At 40.1% G+C, this 25,431-nt stretch overlaps 2 protein-coding genes across 8 annotated transcripts in view; one reads left to right on the forward strand and one right to left on the reverse strand.

Moving 5' to 3' along the window:
- LOC121901487 (C-terminal binding protein 1) overlaps positions 1–13,249 on the reverse strand; it is a 34,161-nt gene extending 20,912 nt beyond the window's left edge. The window contains exon 1 of one of the 3 annotated variants that reach the window (XM_042418277.1): positions 13,053–13,249. In XM_042418277.1, the coding sequence (XP_042274211.1) occupies positions 13,053–13,059 (7 nt within the window). In that variant the 5' untranslated portion in view covers positions 13,060–13,249. Of the gene's footprint in view, positions 1–4,633; positions 4,871–13,052 lie in introns of those variants that run through there. The other 2 variants (XM_042418276.1, XM_042418278.1) reach the window with 2 other exon arrangements.
- The window catches only part of maea (macrophage erythroblast attacher, E3 ubiquitin ligase), a 102,790-nt gene that overhangs the window by 73,036 nt on the left and 4,323 nt on the right, over positions 1–25,431 (forward strand). For 3 of the 5 annotated variants that reach the window (XM_042418281.1, XM_042418280.1, XM_042418282.1), the window contains 4 exons: positions 21,337–21,519; positions 23,843–24,046; positions 24,337–24,459; positions 25,297–25,373. In XM_042418281.1, coding sequence (XP_042274215.1) covers positions 21,337–21,519; positions 23,843–24,046; positions 24,337–24,459; positions 25,297–25,373 — 587 coding nt within the window. Of the gene's footprint in view, positions 1–15,944; positions 16,051–16,992; positions 17,079–21,336; positions 21,520–23,842; positions 24,047–24,336; positions 24,460–25,296; positions 25,374–25,431 lie in introns of those variants that run through there. The other 2 variants (XM_042418283.1, XM_042418284.1) reach the window with 2 other exon arrangements.

Here is a 25,431-nt window from a genome sequence, read left to right on the forward strand (position 1 = left end):
TTGCCAAAGACACCTACACGACTAGCTGCTGTTAAGTGCTTTCTTTGGTTTTTCAGTTCTGAAATAAGGTCAGACTTCCTCAATTAAATCTCCTCTCAGTCCCTCTCCAGCTGAACTGAAAATGAACCCCTGGCAGATAAGGCATCCGCATTTCAGATACAGTGTTTGAATTTTTCACCGTGTAACCACAGAGAAGAGAGGAGAGTGTTGCTGTCGGCACCTGTGATCAGTCAGTCGCCTGCGACTGTAGCGACCAACCATTGAGCCACAGCACGGGTGATTTATAATGTTAGTGGCTCTTGTGGCATGCAGCAACATGGCGTGGTTTAAAAGCCCCTATATTCCCGTCTCTCACCCCCTCAGTGTTGATCTCACCATCCCTTCATCTCTTGTTGCCTCTTTTTAAGATCTCCATCTCTCATTTCAGTCTCTCTTCCCCGGGCTTTCTTTATTTCTCTTGCCTTTTCCTTTTTCCCCCCAGTCCCGTTCATCTCTCTAGCTGTGAGAAAAGCCGTATTTTATATCTTCACTGTATTTATATTCTTAAAAATGCCGGAATATCCAGGTACAAAGTGTCCCGGCAGCTTCACATTGTCTGCAGTCTTTGATTTTCTCTTTCTTTCTCTCTCCTTTCTCTCTCTCTCTGCTCACATTTTAGTTCCCAGGGAGGTAAGAGGAGAAGACAGACATATCCCCCACCACCAATCCTCCCTCCTCCAAACACACACACACACACACACACACACACACACATGAACACACACACACCTCCTGCCCCACCCACACATACATACAGAAATACAGGTGCACACTCAGCACACCGATCCATGCTGGTCGACATGACTAATATGCAGTGATATATCATAGAAACAAGTGCTTACACATAGAAACGGTCACCATGCAGGCGCTCTCTTTCGCTCTCTAACAAACAAACACAACCAAGAGCCTAATTTGCAGGTAAAGTATCAGCAAGTCAGTTCAGGTTTGTCAGCTTTGTGTTCCCATCACTAAGACACCAGCAGCAAAACAGACAAGGAAACACAACAGCGTTTGGCAGCAGCTTGGCTTTAGTGACCAATTCAGGGTTTGATGATGGCGATAATAGTTCCAGCTGTACTGTTATTGCACTCTTGAGCGAGAGCAGGGCTAACTTCTACACATATTTACTGATTTCTCAATTTTATAGCGGTTCCACTTGCTTTTCGATGCAGATAAATGCTGAGCGGAGATCAGTTATTGTTTGAAAGGAGGCTTTCAGTATGACTAAGGCATAGGTTGAAATAAAAACGATCAATAATGCTATACAGCCACAGTAGCAGCCTCCCACACATCCCTGTATTGAATCAGAGACCAGCAGATCACAGAAGAAATGACAGCATTGCAGGCTGGATATGCAACCTTTTAATGGGCTTGGACAAACACATCATGTTTGTTGATGAATATGTTAATTTCATTTTAATTTTGTAGTTTCAACATAATTTTCAACTTGTAGGTCTCTGAGGATACAGAAATCTGTACATCCACTCTGTGATGGGGGGAGGGTACCAATAGCCTCTGCTGATTTATAAAATGTCAAGAACCCAAAACAGTGAGGAAGTAAAGGAAGCTTTAAGAATATTTGGACGACAGGAACTACTGCATTTAAATACAAGCTGTAACTGGATTATTGTACAGTAGTCTGGCTGCACAATAACAAAGACTGGCAGTCGGACCATTATATTGGATTAACTGTTAATGTGCAAAAATGAAGTCACAATTACTTTGAAGTTTCAATTGGATTGGGGTCCGTTTTGATACTCTGGAGTATATGTGCCTTATTAATGGATTATTAGGGTTATGAGGCATTCACTGTATTCAGATTAGAGGTTTCAAAACTAAACTCCCTAGCAGAATTAAAAAAAAAAAAAAGTTAATTTTACATATTTACTTCCATTTATTAAGAGTTGTCATGTTGTTATAAGTCAGTATGACTGTTACTGACTCACAGAGTATGAATAGTTGTATTCAGTATATCTATATGTGATCACAGTAGATCCACAGTCCCTCAACAGCACATATAAATGCTCATTTAGTCCACCACATTTTTACTTTACTGTTAGATCTTTGATACAAAATAAGCTGATAATTTTAAATAATGTGACAACCAAAGTTACTGTATATTTTGTATTCTTTTAAGTTATAGTCACCTAGTAAAAATACTGCTGTACAAACCTTCTGGCACAGACAACAGGCATAAATTTGCATGTGATGACATCAATAGCAAATCTGTGGCAGCTTGCTGGCAGCTGTTTCTGAGCGTTTACAGTAGATACCAGCTGAGCAAGTTGTTTAATCTGCAGATCTCACTCTAAACAGACTCACCTGACTGCTGACATTTAAATTAATAACAATAATAAGCACACAGTCCTGAGTAATTACCCATTTTCATCAAGGTCTCATAAGTTGAATTATAGCTTACCAACTAATTGTTGTTTTGGGTTGTCACATTGTAGGCCTGTTATTTTGTCACCTGTCTAGAATGTTATGCCTTTTAATTGTATTTCCCTTTTTGTAAAAGTATTTCTCAATAAAACACACAACTTTTTTTCCAAGTTGTTAAATACAAAACATGATTTTGGTGTGAACTGAGTGTGTGGTTGAGGTGTTTTCTCAGCTTTCAGTAGCTGATAGATCTTTCACTGTCGCTTCCTCTTTTTAACTCAGGCTTTACATATATATAGTCTATATATACATGCTTTATACAGTAGATGTGTAAGTGCTGTCAAGTATGCCTGCTTTGGTGTCTTCTTTTTTTTTTTACACTAGTCATATTTATGAGTCTCTACTTAAATGTCAGTGAAATCTGTCAAAACGCTCATCCAGTGGTGGTGCAGCTCAAATTAAAATATGAAGCAGTTGAAGCTAGTTTGAACGCAGTATTTACCATTTGACTCCTACAGTTAGAGGGTTGTACAAAACACACGCTGTACTGTTTCCAAAATAGGACACCTTAACATATGAGCGGTTTGATCTTGAGATGAGTTGTCAGTTCTGTCTTTACATTTTAATTAGTCTGCATTGTGCAGGTGTGCTTTCACTTAATGTTTGATATTACCAAGGCGGAAACATGTCACAACTTGAGCACTTCCCTTGTTTTTGTCATAGACGTAATCAGGTGTCTATATGGAACATCCTGACTGGAAACAGCCTGGAGTTAAAAATAAAGCACAATGACGTGAATCGTGATAATTTTATACATTCAAATACACCAATGAAAAGCCTTCCACTGAATAATAAGATAACACTCTTGTCTTTAACCAGAAATCAGATTTTACAAGGTGTTGGGGGTGTGTGGCGTGTGTTTGTGTCACTGATGTGAGCCTTTATGATCAGATCAGAAATGACTCCACACTCATGGATCCAAAACATGAATCAGCACAACCATCAATCAACAGGGACGACGAAACCGATTTTAAAGCAGCCTTCAAAAAGGTTGAACGATCTTCACCGTGCACCGAAACAGATCCAACGACCATATCAGTGTCATGATTATTGACTGGTGGTGATTTGTGCGTGAGCATCTGAAAAAAGGGCAGTCCTCCCTGAACCGTAATTGACAGTCGTTATTCCCGTGACCTTGGACTCTCGAGCTGTTAGGCGTAGTTGGGGCGGATATGGAGGGGTCTCACCCGAAGCGAGGGGAGAAAAGGGGAAGGGAAAAGATCAGAGCTGTAACTTTAATCTTTGATGTCATCAAGAGACACAGCCCGCAGCCTGTTGATGACATCACAGATTACAATCTCTGGTTTCTTTTTTGAAGAGGTGGCTGCACAAATTTCAGATTTAAAAGATAACAATAATTCAGCTTAAGGGTTGGATGATCATTTATCCTCACACCCTCCTCCTCCTCCTCCTCCTCCTCCTCCTTCCACACCCAAAAACCTCCACTCCCCCCTCCTGTTTATTCCCTACCTTGATCCAATTTTTCGAGAACAGTCTTTTCCAGCCCCTATCATAAGATGCATCTGTCACCTGTGTGTGAATCCGGTTGAGTGCATGCATGTGTATACTTGTGTGTCAGTTGACTTCCTATGTGTGTGTGTAGGTGTGCGTGTGCACGCGTTTGATTTATTAGTGTGCGTGCCTCAGTGAAGGAAACCGCTCTCCAGAAAAGAAACACAATGAAAGGGAAATATGTGTCATGTCCTTGCTAGCCCTCGAAGGAGAGGGAGATCTATTTCTGTTGCCACAAATGGAGGTGTTCAAACAGCCTTCAATGGCAGAGATTTGCCTCTTCACACAGACACACACACACACACTCACACACACACACACACACACACATACATACAGAGAGAGAGCGAGAGCTAGAGAAAAGGCTAATCATTCTTGTGAGGCGAAAGAGACTGAGCGAAACGCACAGATGAAAAAGATAATAGAGTGAGAGAGAATTAAGAGAAGGAGGAGGAGGAGACGGAAAAAGAGAGAGAAGGGGGAGGGGAGGAGGAAGGCAGAATAATGTACACTGAGTTCACAAATATTGGCACACAGACACACACGCACACACACAGACACACACACACACACACACACACAGACACACACACACACACACACACAGTTCCCACATAAAAGCAGAGTGCTAGTTGTTTACCTAGAGGCATGCCTTTGTTGAGGAGATGTGAGCTTCCCATGGCGTGTTCCCCAGCCGGCCAGCACAGAACAGAAACCTACAGTCTTCACACAGCAGACATGAACAGGAATCCAGTCAGCATATGGCGGCTGTGGCCAGCTACCTCGCTTCCCTTAGTCCTTCTCCCAGCCCCTTAGTGACAAGCATACACATGTGCTCCCCCTCTTTTCTCTCTCTCTCTCTCTCTCTCTCTCCCCTCCCTTCCGTCCCCTTCGCTTGCCGGCACTCTATCTGTCTTACCCCCCCCCCCCCCCCCCACCTCCCTCCCTGCCTCCCTCCTTCCCTTTCGTCTCTAGCTCCCTCCCTCCCCTCCCTTTCTCACTTTCTATTACAGAAAATCTCTCTGTCTTTCTGTCTTTCTGTCTCTGTCACCAAAAAAAAAAAAAAAAAAAACAAAAACATGCGCACACACACACACTGAATGCAAGCACCGCTACGTTTATGAGACCAGGAGGACAAGTAAGTGTAAAAGAGATGGCGGGAGGGAAGAGAGAGTGTGTGTGTGTGTGTGTGTGTGTGTTTGAGAATGTTTGTGTGAGAGAGAGCAGGAATGGGGAGGAGCTAACGCCAGCCAAAATTCATCTTTTGTTTCCTTAAAGACGACGGAGGAAAAAAAAAAAAAGAAAAGAAAGAAGAGTTATGCAATTACAAGGCTGTAGCAAGAGAGGAAAAACTTGTTCTCTCTATTATAAGGGAAACAATTATGAACCTCATGAAAACTTCATTGTAATTAGAAATAAAATGTTTGGACTTCATAAGCTGCTTCTGTGTGTATAATAAATAATTACAAACCCTACACAAGAGTTTCCCAGACCCAATTTAATTGCTGGTTTTGTTCTAATAATTTCACTTTATAAGCTTATTTTTGTAATTATACAAAGTATGGTCGCCTTTTTCAGAACATTCGAACTTGTCGTTTCAGTTAGTAATGACCAATAAAATTCACACTTAGAACTAAATAATACATTGTACTTAAACATTTCCATGAATAATCCACAATTTCTGCAGGTGTGTGAGTGAGTGTGCTGTACTTGTACCCCATTTTCATATCATATCATATATCATATCATCAAGGTGAAACATTTCTATCCTGAATGGCATGAAAATGCCAAGCATGAACACAGGTGCATTACACATGTTTTTCTTTCAAGTAAGGTGGGTCAAAAGCATCAAATTAGATACTCTGCACAAACAAAACTGATGTGATGTGTATGCTGATTATTTGCAGGATAAACAACATGAAGAGTCCTTGATGTGTTATCTTGTAAAATACTGTCAAGGACATTTAAACTGATGAAAATAATCCTCACATAGCTAAAATATCCAAATCCTATTCAGAGTGTTCAGTATATTTTATATGGAGAGGGATAGGAAGCTTTTAAACTGTTATTTAATTATAGAATTACTAATTATAGAAGTACTGCAGTTGGCCTAAATATTGTAAATATGAATTAGTCCATACTCCAAATAGACAAAAACAAATGAATGAATATCTACAACTGTGCTGTTTTTCCATTCATATACGTTTATCTGTGATACAACTAGTAAAACCAATGTTTTTTCAAACTTTTCTATTATATGATAATATTATATCATAAGTGCAAGTATTGTAACTATTGCCAAAACTGAGATAAAGCAATAGTTTAATTATCCAATTTATGATGAGGTTTTATTGCTACAACACACACAGTCAAATGGATGGAGTTTATGATTTATTGTGGCTTTTTACTTTTTAGCTCTAAGCTGACTTTTTTTGTTTTATCGGACAACCAAAGTTCAAATTTTCTGATTTTTGTTTCCTCCAAAAACATATAATATCCATATATTGCAAAATCTAGAACAGATTATATTTTTAATGAGATACTTTTAATCCTGTGCAACATGATACTTTTACATTGTGCTTTTGTGCTCCGGTTGACACCTTTACACCTACTCAGACCCTTTCTATTCCTGCAGTGGTGATGTTGGAGTCACTCTTATCCACACTTGGCCACTTAATAACCACAGTGATATAAGCAGCCTCAGATGCCCCCCTAACTGCCAGGCACTAACCTAGTTTAACAGCAATGATGGTTACATCACATCCTCACTATTGGTAAATGTCACATACAGCCAGTGGGCAAGTTGTTCAAATTCAAAATGAGGCGGATGGTGAGGGAAACAGTTGTTTTCAACACTGTCGGTAGGCTGACTCATGACCTTTATCATATACTATCAACCCCCACTTGTCTCATCAACTCCTCCTGTCATTCACCGCTGGCTTCATGCTAAACAGAATGATAAAACTATCTTCACAGGAGAATGAACTTGTTATCCGCAGATAGGAAATATGGCTCCCCATGATGAGCAGAGCTCTGAACCCCAGCTTTTTGTTTCATAAAATAATTCAACAGGGATTTAGTCAGCCCTCTCCAGCTGTTAGATTCGTCATCATCTCTTTCCACACCAGCGACAGCAATGAGTCAGAGACCAGAAGAGGTCTGATGGGAATTATGCCTAATCATAAGCCAGCAAGAGGACATGTTATTTAGGCTCAAAATAAAACTGTATTTGCTGCCTTCTACAGCGCTTCTACCACTGTGACTCTAGGTGTGTTCATTAGATCATGTCTACACCAGATGGAGCAGTCAAGGTAGAAGAAGGCATGTCTCAGTAGTTCCTCAAAACAAGAAGTAAATACTTAAACTAACAAAACTATGAAGGTAAAGCAAAAGTATGCAGTCGAAAAAAAACAAAACAGCTTTTTTCCAGCAGCTGCAGGTGACAGCATACTGGGAGCCAGTAAAAGAGGCATGTTCAGTTACCAGCCTAAACAAATGAGGCGCTTCTTGTGGTTGCAGAGTCGCCACTCTTTGTGCAAGAATGTACCAACTTCAACTGTGTTCAGTATTCCCTATTGGCCTGACCCTTGACACCATCTCTAGATGCTCATTGCACGTAGAACCATTGATTAGTGGCAAAGGGTAAAGTTTCAGATGTGCGATGGTGGCAAAATCCCTTCTGTTTGTCATACAAAAGTTGACTTGCCTTTTGAACTGCAGTCGAATGGCAGCCACTGTGAACAGAGTTGAGCCTGTCCCTGACTTTTAGACTTGAAGAACAGGGCCCCTCAACAATATAAAGATTCCAACTAAATCTGATTTTATGAATATTTGAGGTAAGAAGAAAGGCAACGTGCTGAATCATGAATAATGTTCAAATCACGACAATTATTTTAACAGTTTCTTTACAGGCTTTAAGAGCTTAGTGAGAGTGTATGACATCATATTACACCAACAGATCAATATCCAGCTTGAATCAGCCCAATTCATGCCCACAAAGTTTGCCTGAAACTTAGGTGTCATGATTGATGACCAACTAACCTTTAAGGTTCATGTGGCCTCGATTGCTCGGTCATGTCAATTTGCCCTGTACAACATCAGGAAGATCAGACCCTTTCTGTCTGAGCATGCAGCACGACTTCTGGTGCAGGCTCTCATAATATCAGGCATTGACTACTGCAACTCCTTACTGTCAGGCCTCTTCGCATGCAGGTTCAAACCTCTGCAGATGATCCAGAACACAGCGGTGCATCTGGTCTTCAACCAGCCCAAAACAGCACGTCATCCCACTGTCGATATCCATCCACTGGCTCCAAGTTGCTGCCCGCATCAAAACATCAAATACTCTGACACTTGCTAACAAAACAGCAACTAAAACAGCTCCCACCTACCTGAACTCCCTCATTCAAGTCTACGCTCCCTACCACTCACTACGCTCTGCCAATATAAGGCACCTGGTATCACCACCACAGCAGAGTCACTAGCCAGACTCTTCTCTTCTGTAGTTCCCCAGAGGTGGAACGAGTTACCAAACTCTGTTCAATCCGCAGAGTCCCTCTTGATCTTCCCTCAGAAATGCTAGAGAACAAGCTCTTTCATGAACAACTCTGCACCTGATACTTATAAAATAAAATAAAAAAATAAAGCATCTTCATCCTATCAGACCTGAACTTAGATTTATGGCACTTACTTGTGTTGTTCTCTCCTGACTCTCCTGTGTTGTATTAACTCTCATGTGTACGTTACTTTGGATAAAATCGTCTGCTAAATGAAATTGTAACACTGTAACATTAAGCTCCACACTGGAGAAACTACAGATGGGTGTCAAATTAAAGGAAAAACCAACTTAAAGTGTCTTAGTAATGTTGTTAGGCCACCACATGCTGCCAGGACAGCTTCAGTGCGTCTCAGCATTCATTCTACAAGTCTCTGAACTCTTCTGGAGGAATGAACACCATTCTTCCAAAAGATATTCCCTCATTGGTGTTTTGATGATGATGGTGGAGAGCGCTGTCTTAACACGTCAGTCTAAAATCTCCCATTGGTGTTCAACTGGGTTGAGATCTGGTGACTGCAAAGGCCATAGCCTATGATTCACATCATTTTCATACTCATCAAACCATTCAGTGACCCCTCATGCCCTATGAATTGGGGCATTGTCATCCTGGAAGAGACCACTCCCATCAGGATAGAAATGTTTCATCATGGGATAAAGGTGATCACTGAGAACAACTTTGTATTGGTTTGCAGTGACCCTTCCCTTTAAGAGGACAAGTGGACCCAAACCATGCCAGAAAAATGCCCCCCACAACATAACAGAGATCCCCTAACTGTAGGGGTCAAGCATTCAGACCTGGACCAGTTTTTCCTTTAATTTGTCACCCATCTATATCAGCCACTCAATATTGGAATCAGGTGCACTAACTCTAAAACCCAGACGCACTTGAGCTGCCAAAGGTCTCGCCATAACCACTGTGATATATTAAACTCAACCAATTATGCTAATTAAATTGCTAAAATGATTACTTTGTTAATTGGAAACATTTCTATGACTTCCGCCATCATCACACATAGATGATATTGCTATAAAGTCCATGCATTCAAGCATTAAAGGCTGCAACATATTTCTGTATGACAAGGAATGGATAAGGTAGGCAGGTCCAGCTTTGCCTCTTACACCAAATTCAAACTGACAACCTGGAGTCAACAAACGTGAGAAGCTACAGACACATTTGTGATGTTGACAAGGCCGACGGCAACTTCACTCGGACCAACTCTTACACGCTAGACACAAACGTTCCCCGGGAGGTAGAAGAAACATGAAACATATTCTGTGCTTCTAAATTAGGATGGAGAGGGGAGAAAACAGTGCAGGGAGAAGATTATCTGAACTCCCCTTGCTACAGTACACAGGGAAGAAAGAACAAATGCTCCTTAGAAGGAAAGAACAAGTAATGATTGGTAGAATATTTAATGCTGCTCATGAGGGAAAAGAAGAGTGAGGGGAGGAAAGAGATGAGAGGATAGATAGAGAGAATTTTTCATGTGTGCAAACCAAGCAGTGATATTCACACATACAGTATATTGTGTAGGGTGGGCATCAACAGTTACGCCCTTTCCTCTCTTTATCACTCCACACCCACTGTTTTCCTCCTCTTCAATTTCTCTCCTCCTCCATCCTCTCTACCTCTCAGCTCCTCACCCTCTATCCACCTCCCCTCTGTCTGCCTTTCCCCTCCCTCTTCCTTCTCTGTCTCTTTACCTCCTGCTCTTGCTTTCTGTCTTCTATCCCTCACAATTTCTCTCTCAATCTCATTCGCACTTCATCACCCCCCCCCCCCTCCCACTCCTCATTCCCACATCTCTTTCACTCTATTTTCCATCTCTGGATTTCTCACCATACATCCCCCCCCCCCCCCCCCCCCCCCACACACACACACACACACACACCCACCTCCCACCCCTTCTCCCTCTCTCTGTAGTCACTGCAGCGTGTCTAATGGTTCAGCTCCTTCTCAGCAGATCCACCAAGCGGAGGCCGGGCGAGCGGCAGCCCCTACTAACGCCTCCCAACCGCTGGCCTTATCAAGACTGACAGCCAGCCAGACATTGAGCTATCACTAACACACACACAGACACACACATTTATTTATACAAGCTCATGCACAGACAAATGTATCCACACTCACACCAGCAGTTGCGTGCAAAACAAGTATACTAACATACTGTGGTACAGGTTCAAACGCAGATACACAAGAAGCAAAAAAAAAATGCAACTGCAACCAAGTGTGCACATGTACAAACAGAAAAAAAGACATTAATGAGACACATGGATGCACTCTTACATTATTTCTCTAAATATGTGGCCTCGCTACAACACAATATCCATCGCACAAGCTGCAAACGTGCAGATGGATGCGGGGACACACAAACACACAGACAGCAAATTTGATTTATGGATACTGACAGTGAGCTGCAGAGTAGTGTGAACGCCACTACAGAGGAGAGTGCAGATACTGGAGAAACCGGCAATCTGATCTACTACAGGAGCAGACGGGTACCGCAGGCATGAAGAATCTAACCCATAGATGCTATGTGTAGAGGAGGAGGAGGAGGAGGAGGAGGGGGAGGAAGAGGGAGGGCAGAGGAGGAGAATGAAAGGAAGGAAGTGGAAGAACAGGCAGGAGAGATGAAGGTTGTTAGAAAGGAAAAGTGAAGGGAAGCAGGATGAAAAGAAAAGGGGGATAGGAAGAGGTGAGCAGTAAAAAAGGAAAGAGCAGATTAGGGAGAAAAGGGGGTGGAGGATGAGATTTGAGGAAAGGAATCATTAATATCACAGAGAGTTGGATGTTGAGAATTAACTGACAGCTGAAAGTCCTCAATAAATTGTAACTGTAACTGTACGAGGTCTCCAGATTAGAGAAACTGCTTTATGGCAGTTTAAATCTTTGGTCAAGCTGAGGAGATCATGGCCAGCAGAGGAAAATCCATTTAAAAGCACTTAAAAATCCAATATCGCTGGTAATATAGGGGTCTCATTGATGTGACATGCTCTTGACTTTTTTACAGCGTAATCACATCGTTTCCCATCGTATACTTATGTGTGTATGTATGTAGTCGTTAAAAAAGTAGCATAAGGATGCTTAAAGAGTGATCACTGTATCTTAGAAACCTGTGATGTATGAATGTCATTTTAAAGGATGGGTTCACAATTTTTCAAGTACGTATTAAAACAACAGTCAGGTGACCAAATTGAAACATGTTTTTCTTGTCATAATGATTCTTCCTGTTCATACTGACCATCAGAGGATCCCTTCATAACTATACTCATAACACACACACTGTAAGTGATGATAGGGGACAAAATCCACAATCCTGCTTCTGTGCAAAAATGTAATTTAAAAAGTTTATTTGAAGTTAATATGAAACTTCAGCTGTCCACTTAGTCAAATCAAGTAGATATCTTTCAATGTTAGTCTTTTTAGTGCCAAAGTCCCTCTTTATGTTACTATACTTCCACTGCAGCTCAACAGGGAAACGCTATCTGAGGAAACACAAAGAGGGAATTTTATGCTAAAAAGACTGTAAATGTGGCAGATATCCACTTGATATGACTAACTCAGACTGCTGAAGCCTTATATAAGCTTCAGATAATCTTTTAAATGAGAAAACTTGAAAGCACATATAAAGGGGATCTTTTAATAGCCAGTATGAACAGGAGGAACGATTACAGCGAGAGGAAAAACCTCTTTCAGTGCTTATACAGGCACCTGACTGTTGAACACACTTGAAAAATTGTGAACCCGTCCTTTAATGGCATTTTTCTGTCACAGAAGATGGAAAGTGACTTTTGGAGCAATTGTGAGCATTAACTCTGAAACGTTAATAAACATTGGAGGGGTTAACAGTGGGTTAAGTTATTATTTCTTCACACATATAACAGCTTATTCTGATGCCTCAGATGCTACCTTAAAGCCTGTATTACCTCAGTATACTGTATATAAACACCAAGAAACTGAAGGTCTAAAATCTGCAAGATATGGTCATTTTTCACATCAGAGTACATTTTCATTCATGTGATGGTGAGACCTTTTTATAAACGAGTCCTCAGGTTTTAGTGTCAGTCCATTAGAAATGAAGACCAACAGCTTCTTTCTAGACTCAATATATTGCACCAACATTCAACAACCACTCAGGGCAAAATTCATTCAGAGTTAAAGAGATACCAATTCACAGCTGATTCCTTCATCATCAATAAACAATAATCCTCCAGTCACACATACTGTACACACAAAAAAAACAAAAATAAACACTCACATATTTATATATTCATACAGACGCATATAAGCAAGCCTCCATAATTACACGCAAATACAGAGACATTTTCCCCCCTATTTGGCTTGGCACAGAGATATCTCCTAACACAGTACAGAGCCAGGCTGAACGGCCGGCAGCTAGAATCACATAAACCAACACGTTCACACACACACACACACACACGCTACACACAAATTACACACAGGAAGCACTCAATACGGGGCCTAAAATACATCACAAACCTTGCATCACCTTCCTCTCTGCGTGTCCACTGTTCCACTTTGTTCCAAGGCTGGGTGGGGGTGTGGGGGTGGGGCATGCAGCAGATAATGTGCCAATTGTAAGCGACTACAGTTTGTGCCAGCCAATCAGCACGGCCTGGCACTGGACAGCAGCCAATGGCAATATGTTCACTCCAGCTGGGGGGAGGGTGCTCTCACTAACACAGGAAAAGAAGATATGGAAGGGGTGTAAACGCGGATTGTAACCTGTATTTTGAAGATCTAAAAAGACTAGAAATTATACAGTATGTGCCCTATTTTCTATGTAATGATGCCTTCACTTCTTAGGGGTTGACCAGTTTTTTTAATGATCACATTTCAGTATTAGTGGGATAAAATATTGTGTTTTACACACTATTAAACACACATGGGTGCACTTGAACTAAACTCAAGATTAGGTTCCAAATGGACAATCTTCTTCTTCTTCATCCCCACTAACTTCAGGCTTTTTCCCACTCAGATTTTTATATTTTTTTCTCACATCTCTCAAATATCTAATAAGTTTTATTGCTTTTAATGATGGTCTTCATGTCCTCTTTCTTGACATCTTGTTTAAAAATGCAGCCCTTGCCAGGCAATATGAGGTTTTATTGACTATAGTGTCTTGTGGTTTGCATTATATTTACCATGTGCACAATACTAGGGCTGCAAAAAATGATTATTTTCATTATTGATTATTAATCTGATTATTTTTTCTGATTAATCGCTGAATATAAAATGTCAGAAAATAATCTCGATGAGGTTTTGATCACAGTTTCCCAGAACTTAATGTGACATCTTCAGATTTCTTGTTTTGACCAACAGTCCAAACCTTCAAAAATATTCACTTTACAATTATATAAAACAGAAAAAAGCAGCAAATCCTCACATTTGAGAAGCTGGAAACAGATTTTTTGTCATTTTTGCTTGATAATGACTTGGATCTACTGATTATCAAAAATGGTTGCTTATTCATTTTGTGTTGATCAATAAATTCAGCTATTAGTTTCAACATTACACTACACACCGCTGTCATCTGTTCTGTCTGTTACTGGTAGCCAAAACGCTGTAGTTTCACATCTATCAGATGTTTTGTATTTGAATATCAGGAATCTGATCTTGTTAGATTACAGTTAACAATGTAAATGTAATGAGTGATAGATAAGGCATCGACTCACCCCTGCTTCAAGTAGATGATCAAATACAGCAACCCTGAGGAATACAAGAACACAAAGCTGACTGATGTTTATCAAGCCTTGATTTAATTACAGAAACATTTTATAGTAAATTTTGATGTTCTCACTCTGAGCCACATTGTTAATGGACATGAAATGGCAGGTAGAATTGCCAAATATCTCTCAGATTGTTGTCATTCTAGCACATTTTACATGTAAATGAAGGAAATTCACATTACTCAGTCCTGGTACAATAAATATGCAATATATAAAAAAGTATGGGAGTAAAATACTGAAAATAGCAGATAATAATAATAATAATGATAAATACTATAAATATTTTTTAAAGTATAAATCTTAAAAAACAACTAAATTATGAAAGTACCAAGTTATAGCAGCAGTGAAAGAAGGCTGAGTGTATGGCAGGGATGAGAAGTCCTTGAAGTGATCAGGAAAAATGGGAATTTGAACATCTAACATCATAAGGAAAAGAAAAAAGCAGTTATAAAATACTAACTTTATATACATGCTTTGCATCACTGATGTTTTGCTGAATGACAATAAAAGGATCTTGAATCTTGAAACTCAACTAAATGGATACAAAAAAATGGTGGTTAGAGCTGTAGGCAATGTAATAAGATTCATAGTAGTAACAAGAGTACATAAGTCTAATTGGTGATAATTCACACAGTAGGTGAAAGGTTAAGAAGAACTGTTTAAGGAGCAGCGAGCAGCTGGATTTTCATTTATACATCTACAGTTCCTTAACAACTGGGAAAACTCCATCTGCTCATGAAGAGCATGTGATGTGATTGAGAGATGAAGAACAGCTATAAATGGATTTTGTGGTTAGATTGTTTTTGACTGTATGTGAACAACATGTTGTATCTCACCTTAAATCAATGAGTACTTAGAATTTAACCCTAACCCTACCTGTACAAAAGAGGAGAGTTTTGTTTGCAGGATTAACAGCAACAAAAAAAAATCCTGGTTATGAGATTAAAACCTCCCAACAAACTTAGCATATTTCAATGGAAACTCATTTTACAAAGTATTATCATTTGAATCTTCTTGTGCTTGGTCACAAGGAGCTAAAATAGAATCTATGCAAGCATTGATGAAGGCCGCTCATGAGCTCAAACTGCTTCTTTAATCTTTTTTGGGTAAACAGATTTGGAGGCCAAAGGAGGGGAGGAGGGTACAGTTTGTTTAATATGCTGTTTTTCCATCTGGGTGATTGGACTGTCGATCCTATATAGTCTGCAGCAGTAGACATACGCTATGTACAGTATATTTAAATATGTGTGTACAAATAGATGAAAGTGTAAGCTTGGCAGTTACAGTCTATGCTTTTTTTTTTTCATTTGTTTCTGTTTCTATTTTTGTTTTTGCTTTTTCTCTTTGCAAGGGGTATAGGGTAAACGGCGCAGGAGGGTACAGGCTTGACTGAGTTTTTGATTGACATGGAGTTTGTATTATTTGCATGACAGTTAATTTTGTGTTGTGTGCCCTGCACCCTTACCAGACTGCATGGGATAAAAAGCAATAAAAAAAAATACTTTCAGCTTTTTAAGACAATTTAGATAAGAAAATCATCTTCCATAAAGCCCCAAACACAGAGTCAGTGCTGGCACCGTGTCACCAGATGGCGGTAATGAGCACCGAGGTTTAATCTGAGCTGATAGAAAGAAAAAAAAAACACAAACAACCACAAGAGAAAAACCCACAAAACCAAGATGGCGGTGCAAGAGACAGCATCCCAACTGTCCATGGCTCTCAAAGTCCAAGAATATCCCACCCTGAAGGTAAACAACAACAACAACCGGCATATATTGATCCTCTAATGTGTCTGCCGTTGCTAAAGAAACATGCGATGCGTTTGGTGTTATTTGTAAAATGGGAAATATTAGTTCATCAGAAGCGAGAGCAGCGAGCATGACAGGGAGGCTAACGGTTAGCTTAGCCAGGTAGCTCGCGTCCATTAACTACCTTGTCTCTCCAAAGCAAAACAGCAAAAAAACGTGTAGTTGGTTAAATAGCTTTAGCTGGTGTCTGTTAATTAACCACCTGTTTGAGCTCTTATTGTTATCATTGACGTTAAGCTGGTTGAAGGCCTCAGTGCTGCTAGCTTAAGTTAAAGTGTTTTTTGACACGATGCTCATTTCTCGTTTGTTATATCTTGACAGTTAATGTTATATATCAAACTGTTGTTGCATTTATTTAATGCTTGTCAGGAAATTATTGATTTATACACACGAATGAATTTAACAGACACGCTAATTTTTACCGTTTGACACCAGTTAAACGATGACAAAAGCTTGTAATACTCATGAACACTGACAGGACATGAAACAACATGGTTGCTCATCCCTTTAACAACCAGGTCACAAAAAAACAGACATGCAGACGTGATCGGCCTGCTAGCTTGCTTGCTGTGGTTTTTTAAAAAAAAAAGTATTAGCACATTTTGATCGTCGCAAAAGATGAATATCCTACCAGACACGTAACGTCGAGCATGCAAATTGTAGGTAGATCGGGGTGAAATCGGTGTGGGGGGGTGGGGGGAAAGCCAGTGCTGCTGCTCCGCTGTCAGGCAGGGGGAAGCAGCCCTCCGAGGCAGCGCAGTGTCATCACATTGCCTCTCTGCACTTCAAAATGGCCAGCGAGAGAAATAACAGCCTGCCGCCGCACACACGCACTGTTCCTCCATTGCACATACTGCGACACCGCTGCTAAAAAACAGACGAGCCGAAACAAGTCCGGGCTGCTTCCTGTCTGTGTCTTCAAGCCGCCTCAGAGAGCAAAAGAAAGCGTCGTCTTATAAAGCTCAGCTGTGAGTAGCAATGTATTGGCAGCTTTTGTGTGTCATGATGAATGCAAGGAGACGTTTAGTGTTGGCTTGCGGTGTTTAAAAAAAAAAAAAAAAGCCTCTGTGTGAAGAGAAAAAAGGGGGCTCGCTGTTTGTGTCTGTCTTTGCTTTGGATGCTGCAGTGTAAGGATGATGGTACGTGATGGGCACCATTTTAAGACAGGAGTGATGGTTTTTAATTGGCATCAAATGGGAGTGGGAGCAGTGTTGATCACATTTCGAGCTATATTGAGGGAAATAATTATGTCATTACGTTGCCTGATATGGACACTGGACAAGCTGCTAATCTGCATTGCTAACAAATACAGTGTGAGCTGGAGATTATGTCCTTGAGGACGTTTTTGGACATTTCTTCAGAGTCAGTGTAATGTTAACCTCAAGCATTGTTAAAGGGGGTGGTAGCCCTGATATGAAAAGACTATATACTAATTTACATGTGCAGATGTAAAGGCTTTGTGACTAACATCCCATTCTGGCCTGTGGTTGATTAGCCACTAACCTGAATGCTGAAAATACAGGCCCATTAGAGTCAAATGATATTTTAAAGCTGCATATTATAAGATAATGTATCTGCACACAGTGTAAGTCAGAATTATCATTCAGACTTATTAAAATTACTTGAGCCATGTAATATTTCTTGTTATTTGAATAATCATTAATGAATAATGTGCACACTTGGTGGTTGTGTGGTTTGGGCCTGTATCTATCCAGCATCTGTCTCTCACACTGAGCCATCTACCATCAAATGATCAAATTTTGAAAGACAGCGTCTCATACACAGTTGTCAGTAAATGGCTGTCTGACATGTGCTCATTATGACACAGTTACATGTCCACTGTCAAGTAAATCATCTCCATATGAAAAATGGTTATATCATATACAGTGTAAGGTTTAGAAGTTACATTTTAAAAAAGGGAATTATTCCTATTATCATATTCTGTACACTTTTTAGTAGGATGAGAGATAAAAATCTTCTGTCACTGTATATGTGATTTTTATATAACAGTACAAACTGTTGGCTCAGTGGTTTAAGATGCATACCAGACAACCACAATGTTCCCTGTTCTATACTGGTCCTATACTGGGACCTTTTGTTACATGTCAAACCCCTTTCTCTCCACGTATTTGCAGACTGCATCTCCTGTGAAAACTTATCTTCTTCAGGCAAAAGACAATTTATATACAGTATATTGTGAGAAAGTATTTTCATTTTGGAAACAGTTAATAGATAAAATATCCAGGTTTGAGCGTCTGTTTCTGGCTAATCCAGTGAATTAATTACTTGGGGAAATCAAGGTATTTCATCACATTGATGCGAAGTCCTGTCCGTTTAATATCATCATAAAACAGTCCTACTGATGCCATGGCCTCATACAGCCAGACATATCAAAGGAAAAGCTGCTTCAGTAGAAGGAGTATAGCAAGATCTACAACGTTATACTGCCCAAGTCATGTTTTAATAAATTAATTAGGCTTTCTTTACATCTTGTTGTAATCATCACCATCTGTCTGGCTACTGAAAACTACGTTTCATGACCCACAAGTAATGTGTTGATCTGTGGCCAAGTCTGTCACTAAAAATCAATATTTGCTGGACTGGTCAAACACTGACCATTCGTATGTGTCAGTGTCAACCTCTGATCTTGATGTAGCTATCAGGGGGAATAAACACTGGAGACTGATGTATTCATACGTAACAGCAAGGCCTTTTCCATATCGTCCCTCTCGTGCAGTGTCTGTTCCCCGTGTCCTGCCGACAGGACACTAATGAATATTTACTAATGCATACGAAACTGCTTTGTGGTTCAATTAAATATCAGAGTCATAGAGTCTCATTCTGGGTTTTATGTTTGGAAAAATTAGAGTTGGATTCCTTCTGTGTTTCGTGGCACACTTGCATAACTTTCCTCCTCAGTCTTAGTGATCTGTGAAATTAACTTGGCTCCAACTTAAAATAAGTTCCTCTCAATGGATTAAAGCCACGCAATATCTCAGAAAGAACCACAACAGACATATTAATCTCATTTACAGGTATCTGCAAAGTCATCTTGGTAATATTGTAACACAAGGAGGGGAAAATCACTGCGTTGTTTAGTTTGATCTAAGATAAAGACGATGGATAAATGTTTTCAGATTATGTTGAATACAAACATTATTCATAGTTCTCTGTGAGGACCATTAAGTACACAAACTGTAGCTGGAGTGTTTAGTTAGTCTCTGTGGTGATGTCTGGGGGAGGTTTTTTGAATCATTTGTTGATAGATACTTTTTAGGTCATTCAGATAAGATTATGCATAAATCATTGAATTTATAGTCAATGAAACAACTACATTTTACCGGATTTTTTACTACTTCACTAGAGCCGAATATACCAGCCCTGTTTAAACTGGGATAATGTAGGATGATGGTGGAAGATAAGAGGAGCTTGTAAGACTCAAAAACTGTGTTTAGATTTAAAAGTCAGTTTTAAGATGATGAATGGAGAAAAGGTTGATATATTAGAAGTATCACAAGCAATAGATTGTCACTGAAAGGATCATGTTGAATATTAACTTTTATACTGTGCAGAACAGATTTAGAGATGTACTACATTAACTTAAAAATTACATACTTTACCTATTTATCATACTATTTCAGATTAAATGAATTGAATAATCTGTAGACTGTAGTAGCGAGGAAGAAGGAAAACACCAGGAAACAGTTCCTGCTTCAAGTTTTAATTTGTTTCTACTGAGTAGTTGCTTGATTCAACTGGCTGCAGAAATGTCGTGAAATTATGCTGGAATACAGTTCACAGGGCATCATGGAGCACAGTGTTAATCTTAATCTCATTCCAACTATTTGTGACATATTGAAAAGACACATTAACCACGGGTGAAAAAGTTGAAGAGTCTCGACACTGTTCTTTCCTAGTTTGTGTCTTTTTGTTTGTGTTTAGGTCTTTTAACAAAATTATTGATGCAATCTATGTGTGACAGCTTTTTGTATGTTTGTTTGTTTGTTTGTTTACAAGGTCTATTACAACTCAGGCACCTAAACAAACCCTTTGCAGAATACGAACTTGAACTCTCAGGCAACTAGAGATCATTTTCTCATTCATTCGTTGAGCTACTTTCTTGATGAGACTGTTATGGTAATTTTGCAATTCTACTCTGACAAAGAGGAACGAGACAAAATCTCATACAGTTTTGTCACACTTTAATATTGCTCAGCGCATCATATGCATATGGACTCAATATATATATATATATATATAGTCAGCTGTCAAGAAAGTTACAAACATGCCAATCCTAGAACCAAGTAAAATTCAACAGCAAGCCCATTGTTTATTTATCATGTTTCTTTCCTGGGGAGCCTCTGCCTCTGTGTTCATCTGCTGAGAGGCCTTTGATACATTTAACACCCGCTGGGAACAGTGGGCCAAACAGGTTCTCACAATTTCTTATCTGCACTTGAGCTTCATCCTCTCTAAACAATTATTCTCTCAGAGACTAATGCCAAGTTTGCACTGCACGATTTTAACCCTGATTTTCCACTTGCCGACAGTTTTTGGAGATTGCTCGACTGACAAAAGCCCCAGATCAGAGGCAAACTGACGTTTGCTCGGCGCTCGCAAATCGGTCTCGGTCGCTATGTGTGAACTATTCGAAGACAGTTACCGAGAGCTCGCCAATGCCTCGCAGACGCCCAAAAGATATCAAGCAGGCTAAATATCTGGGCCTGTCAGGGAGTCTAAAGTGAAGTGTTATGACTGGCAATGAGCTACAGCCAATGAGACCACAAGACACGGGAGACACTGACGAGCTTTTCAGGATATGTAATCTTGTCGTCCTTATCAAACGACAATAAGAGCAGGAAGCTACCTCCGTTTTCATTGCATAAATATTTATTTACGCGCACGGTATCGCATCATTTCCTGTGTCACTTCTTGCGTGTTTTTTCGTGACAAAACATAGTTTGGAGACCAGACAGAGTCATCGGGGATTCCTCCTGGTGAAAGATTTTGTAATGTGTGACATAAACATAGTGGAAATTAAACATGGTTATATGTGCAGTAACTGTATTAACAAACATGCAAATTCAAACTTGATTATATATGTAGTATGTGTAATTTTCCTCACAAGACCCTGTGCAATAGTTAGCTGCATGCTTGCTCTTTACCACTGATTAACCTGAGTGCCTGATGCACCTTGGTTAATATCCCATTGTATTTTCTTTGCAGGTGCCCTACGAGACTCTGAACAAACGTTTCAGGGCAGCTCAGAAGAACATCGACAGGGAGACGAGTCACGTGACGATGGTGGTTGCGGAGCTGGAGAAGACGCTTAGCAGCTTCCCGGTGGTCGACTCCGTGGTGTCACTGCTGGATGGAGTGGTGGAAAAACTCAGCGCCCTGAAGAGGAAGGTGAGGGACACAGATGTACACACACATGAGGTGATTAGTTAGTGTCTCTTTCTAGACCCTGTCTCTAGGTAAGGTTTGGACAGTCTTCAATAATCCAATCTTTACACTGATTATTTGGATTAATTTGAAAATTTTAAGTCAGCAGCTAAATTTTCAAATTATTCTCTCAAAGCTTGCCATTCACACTGAAATATAAAACAAAACACTTTTCTCTTTTAGTTCAGTTATGGTTGGCAAACAAGAAAATGGTGCGTTACCACCACCTTCTGTCAGGAAGTGTTGCTGGATAAAAAATTAAAACTCAGTTTTGCTCATTTCACAATAGAAGTTTTGTCATCGTCATTTCTGTTTTCAGAGGACCACTCCTGTGTAAGATAGTGATTACAGTGATAGTCAGAGGCAACAGAAAGTTGGCTTAAAGGCCCAGTGTGTAAAATTGAGTGGCACCTAGTGGAACAGACTTGGCAGAAATGGAATATCATATTCATAAGTATGTTTTAATTAGTGTATAATCACCTTAAAATAAGTTACCTTGTTACCTTAGAATGAGCCTTTTATATCTACATAGCGAGCGGGTCCTCTTCCACGGAGCCCACCATGTTGTACTGCCATGTTTCTACAGTAGCCCAGCATGGACAAGCCAAACACTGACTCTAGAGAAGGCCCCTCGTGTTTTTCGCGAGTTTTGCGACCACCGTAGGTTGTCCTACAAGCTTGGAAGAGGAGAGGGAGGGGTATTCAGTTGGTTGCAATCTGCAACCTCACTGCTAGATGCCACTAAATCCTCTACACTGGTCCTTTAACATTTCTGGCAGCTGCAACTATACCAGCTATGTTTGTGGAAGGTTTATTGGCAGAAATGTTGTCAGTGTTTTCAAGTTCTGTTCTCTCCTTTGATGCTACACTTTTAGGCCAGTGTTTTCATACAAACCAACTTTAGAGGTCATTTTTGAAATCTGGCCCTGGGTGGATGGAGATCAAACAGACTTTTCTTTTAATTATATTATTTCTAATTTTAAGTCTATCCTCATTAGTGTGCACAAGGCCCAAGAAACCTCCATTGTACATGGAAACCCATTGAGAGGGTCTGAGCAAGGCAAAGATTTGCACTTGAGAGGAAATATGAAATACATATAGAAAACCCCCGCACTCACCCAGGCTTTAGTAGTAAGATAAAGCAAGCACTGGTGTTGGCCCTGGTGTTGTTTACACCACAAGCAGTATCACATCTACAAGCTAGAGCAAACTGTTAAAAGCCACATCACTCACCCCTTTTGACAAAATCACCTTATTGTGGCTGTGGTTTCTTTATAACGGTATAATTGTGGCCTTGAGGATTTTGTTTTCCAGTGGTGAAACGCTGCCTGTCTGCTTCTTGTATCAAGCTGACAGAATTACTGAAAACAAGTGATCAAAACATACTTGTGCAGTATTTTTTTCCATGGTGCCAACATATTTTCCAGCAGTTTTTATTATTATGTATAAACCCGCATGAACATGCTAACAGCCAAACCACACTAGACACTACACTGATTTGCTAGAGGGGCGGGGAGGCATTTCTCCCCCAAAACATGTTATTCTCTTCTGCCAAATCTGGTCCAGCTGGTGTAGAGTGAAGTGGTCCAAAAGTCAAGATTGAAATCTGACAGCGAGAGAATGAGTTGAGTTCAAGACCTAAAAAGGAGACACTGACCAAGAAGAGGTTGTTTAAGAATAAACAAAGTCATGTTGCCATGTAATTATTTTTGGGATAAATCTCATCTAATATGGAAGTGGCATGGAACAGTACACCTAGGAATGTATTTCTGTACTGCAGGATGTTTCTAATAAATACCAAAAGTTTAATACTGTTTCCTTTCTGCTACGTACATTTGTGATAAACATGTAACGTGTATCAATCGGAGCACATTTTTGAATGTTTGTGATCCTTTGTCTTCCCGCTTATGACACCCAGTTTACCTCCGTCATGTAACAGTTTATCCACAGAACAGGAAGCAGCTGTTTAGTCTGGCCTGACCGCAACAATGCTCATTTTAGTCCAACTTCAGAGGGCAGCCAAGTTATCGGTTTACAGTCATCGCCGGTATTACAAAACGTTTATAAAAAGCAAATATGAAACCAGCTTTATTACATATAATTTGAGTCTTTTGTAGGTAATTTCCTGACCATAAATTCTGATGTAGAAGAACACTTGAGCTCTTTCTGTTATGAAATCCAAGAATGCCAAGTGTTTTAACACAAGGTTATAATATAATAATTTGTATTTTTGATTTACATGATGCACATTTTGTAAACATCTTTATTGTGTGTGTGTGCGCTTTAGGCTGCCGAGTCCATCCAAGCAGAAGACGAGAGCGCCAAGCTGTGTAAGCGTCGTATCGAGCACTTGAAAGAGCACAGCAGCGACCAGCCAGCCTCGGTCAACCTGTGGAAGAAGAAACGCATGGACCGCATGATGGTGGAGCACCTGCTGCGCTGCGGCTACTACAACACAGCTGTTAAACTGGCCAGACAGAGCGGTATAGAGGTAATTGTGCATGTGTTTTATTGCTCTGTGTGGTCATTCAGATGTGTTGGGAGTTCTTGGAGTTCATAGAAAACAAACGCACACATACAAAGAAATCCAACCCAACCGAATGACACAGCCAAGAAACAACCACTGATCCTGTCTTTTATAGAACATGTAAGACAGATGATGTGACATTTCAACACACAACTTCTTGCTCTTCCCTCCATTGATAGTATGACTGTGATGTTATTTTATTTGGAGATGCCCTTCCTATCTGTTAACATGTCCACACTCTTGTATTTTTTTAGGATCTGGTGAACATTGAGATGTTCCTCACAGCTAAGGAGGTGGAGGAGTCCCTGGAGAGGCAGGAGACAGCCACTTGCCTAGCCTGGTGCCACGACAATAAGTCCCGCCTCCGCAAGATGAAGGTAGTTAATATACGAAAATCAAATTTTAGCCTCATAAATAAAAAAAAAAGGTTTAAAAAGAGTGAGAATTCCTTAAATCATGCCCATGACCAAAAGAACAAAACAATTCATGAGTTTGAGTCAAGCTTTTGAAAGTCAAGCATGTAAAGAAGCAGAAATAGTATAGAAGGACAAACGCTTATCAGTCTGTCACATATTTCTGCTCTCAACAAGAATCAGTAATGTATCGCTGTTTGTGCTCAGACACAGACCTGTTGAGATTTAATTACTCCTCCTGGGTGGTTTGCCCTGCTGGCAGCGACGGCAAGTTAAAGTGTTAATCCCCAAGATTATCCTATTAAACCAGAAAGTACTCAGTGGAGTGCAGACCTCCACCAAAGCATAATAATCTTCCCTCTTAGCTGTGACTTTGAGAGTCAACCTTGTACTCTGTGAATGGCAGAATATTTAAGAGGGTATTCACAGACTGGTATGATAGTAATACTGAGGGGAATTTCTTTTTTCTTGCTGTTGAGAACATTTGTGAAATGTTCAAATTAAACATCAATGTTGGTTTGGTCACAAGACCAATTGGGAAATAAACAACAGCTATCTGCAGGTAAAACTTCATTGCGAATTGTACTTTTTTAAGCTCTATCAGCCACAGTGGTAGGATGTTTGTTTTCTATTTCCAATTGGTTTGTAACACATGGAAAGTCATTTTTTTTAATCCACCAGCACTGAAGCAGTCATACAAAAAGATCAGTTTCCTGCCAGCTTTGTTTCAGGTTCATGAAGGGTGAAATAGGAACTCTGTGGTTTAAACTGAATAACAACTTTTGTTTGTTTCTTTTGCAGAGTTGTCTTGAATTCAGTCTGAGAATCCAGGAGTTCATTGAGCTCATCAGACAAAACAAACGAATGGATGCAGTAAGGTATGACACATAGAACCATAACACACACACTGTTTCACCCTAAACCCTCAATGTTTTT

This window comes from Thunnus maccoyii, chromosome 8 (assembly GCF_910596095.1).
Source record: "Thunnus maccoyii chromosome 8, fThuMac1.1, whole genome shotgun sequence".
Lineage (NCBI taxonomy): Eukaryota > Metazoa > Chordata > Actinopteri > Scombriformes > Scombridae > Thunnus > Thunnus maccoyii.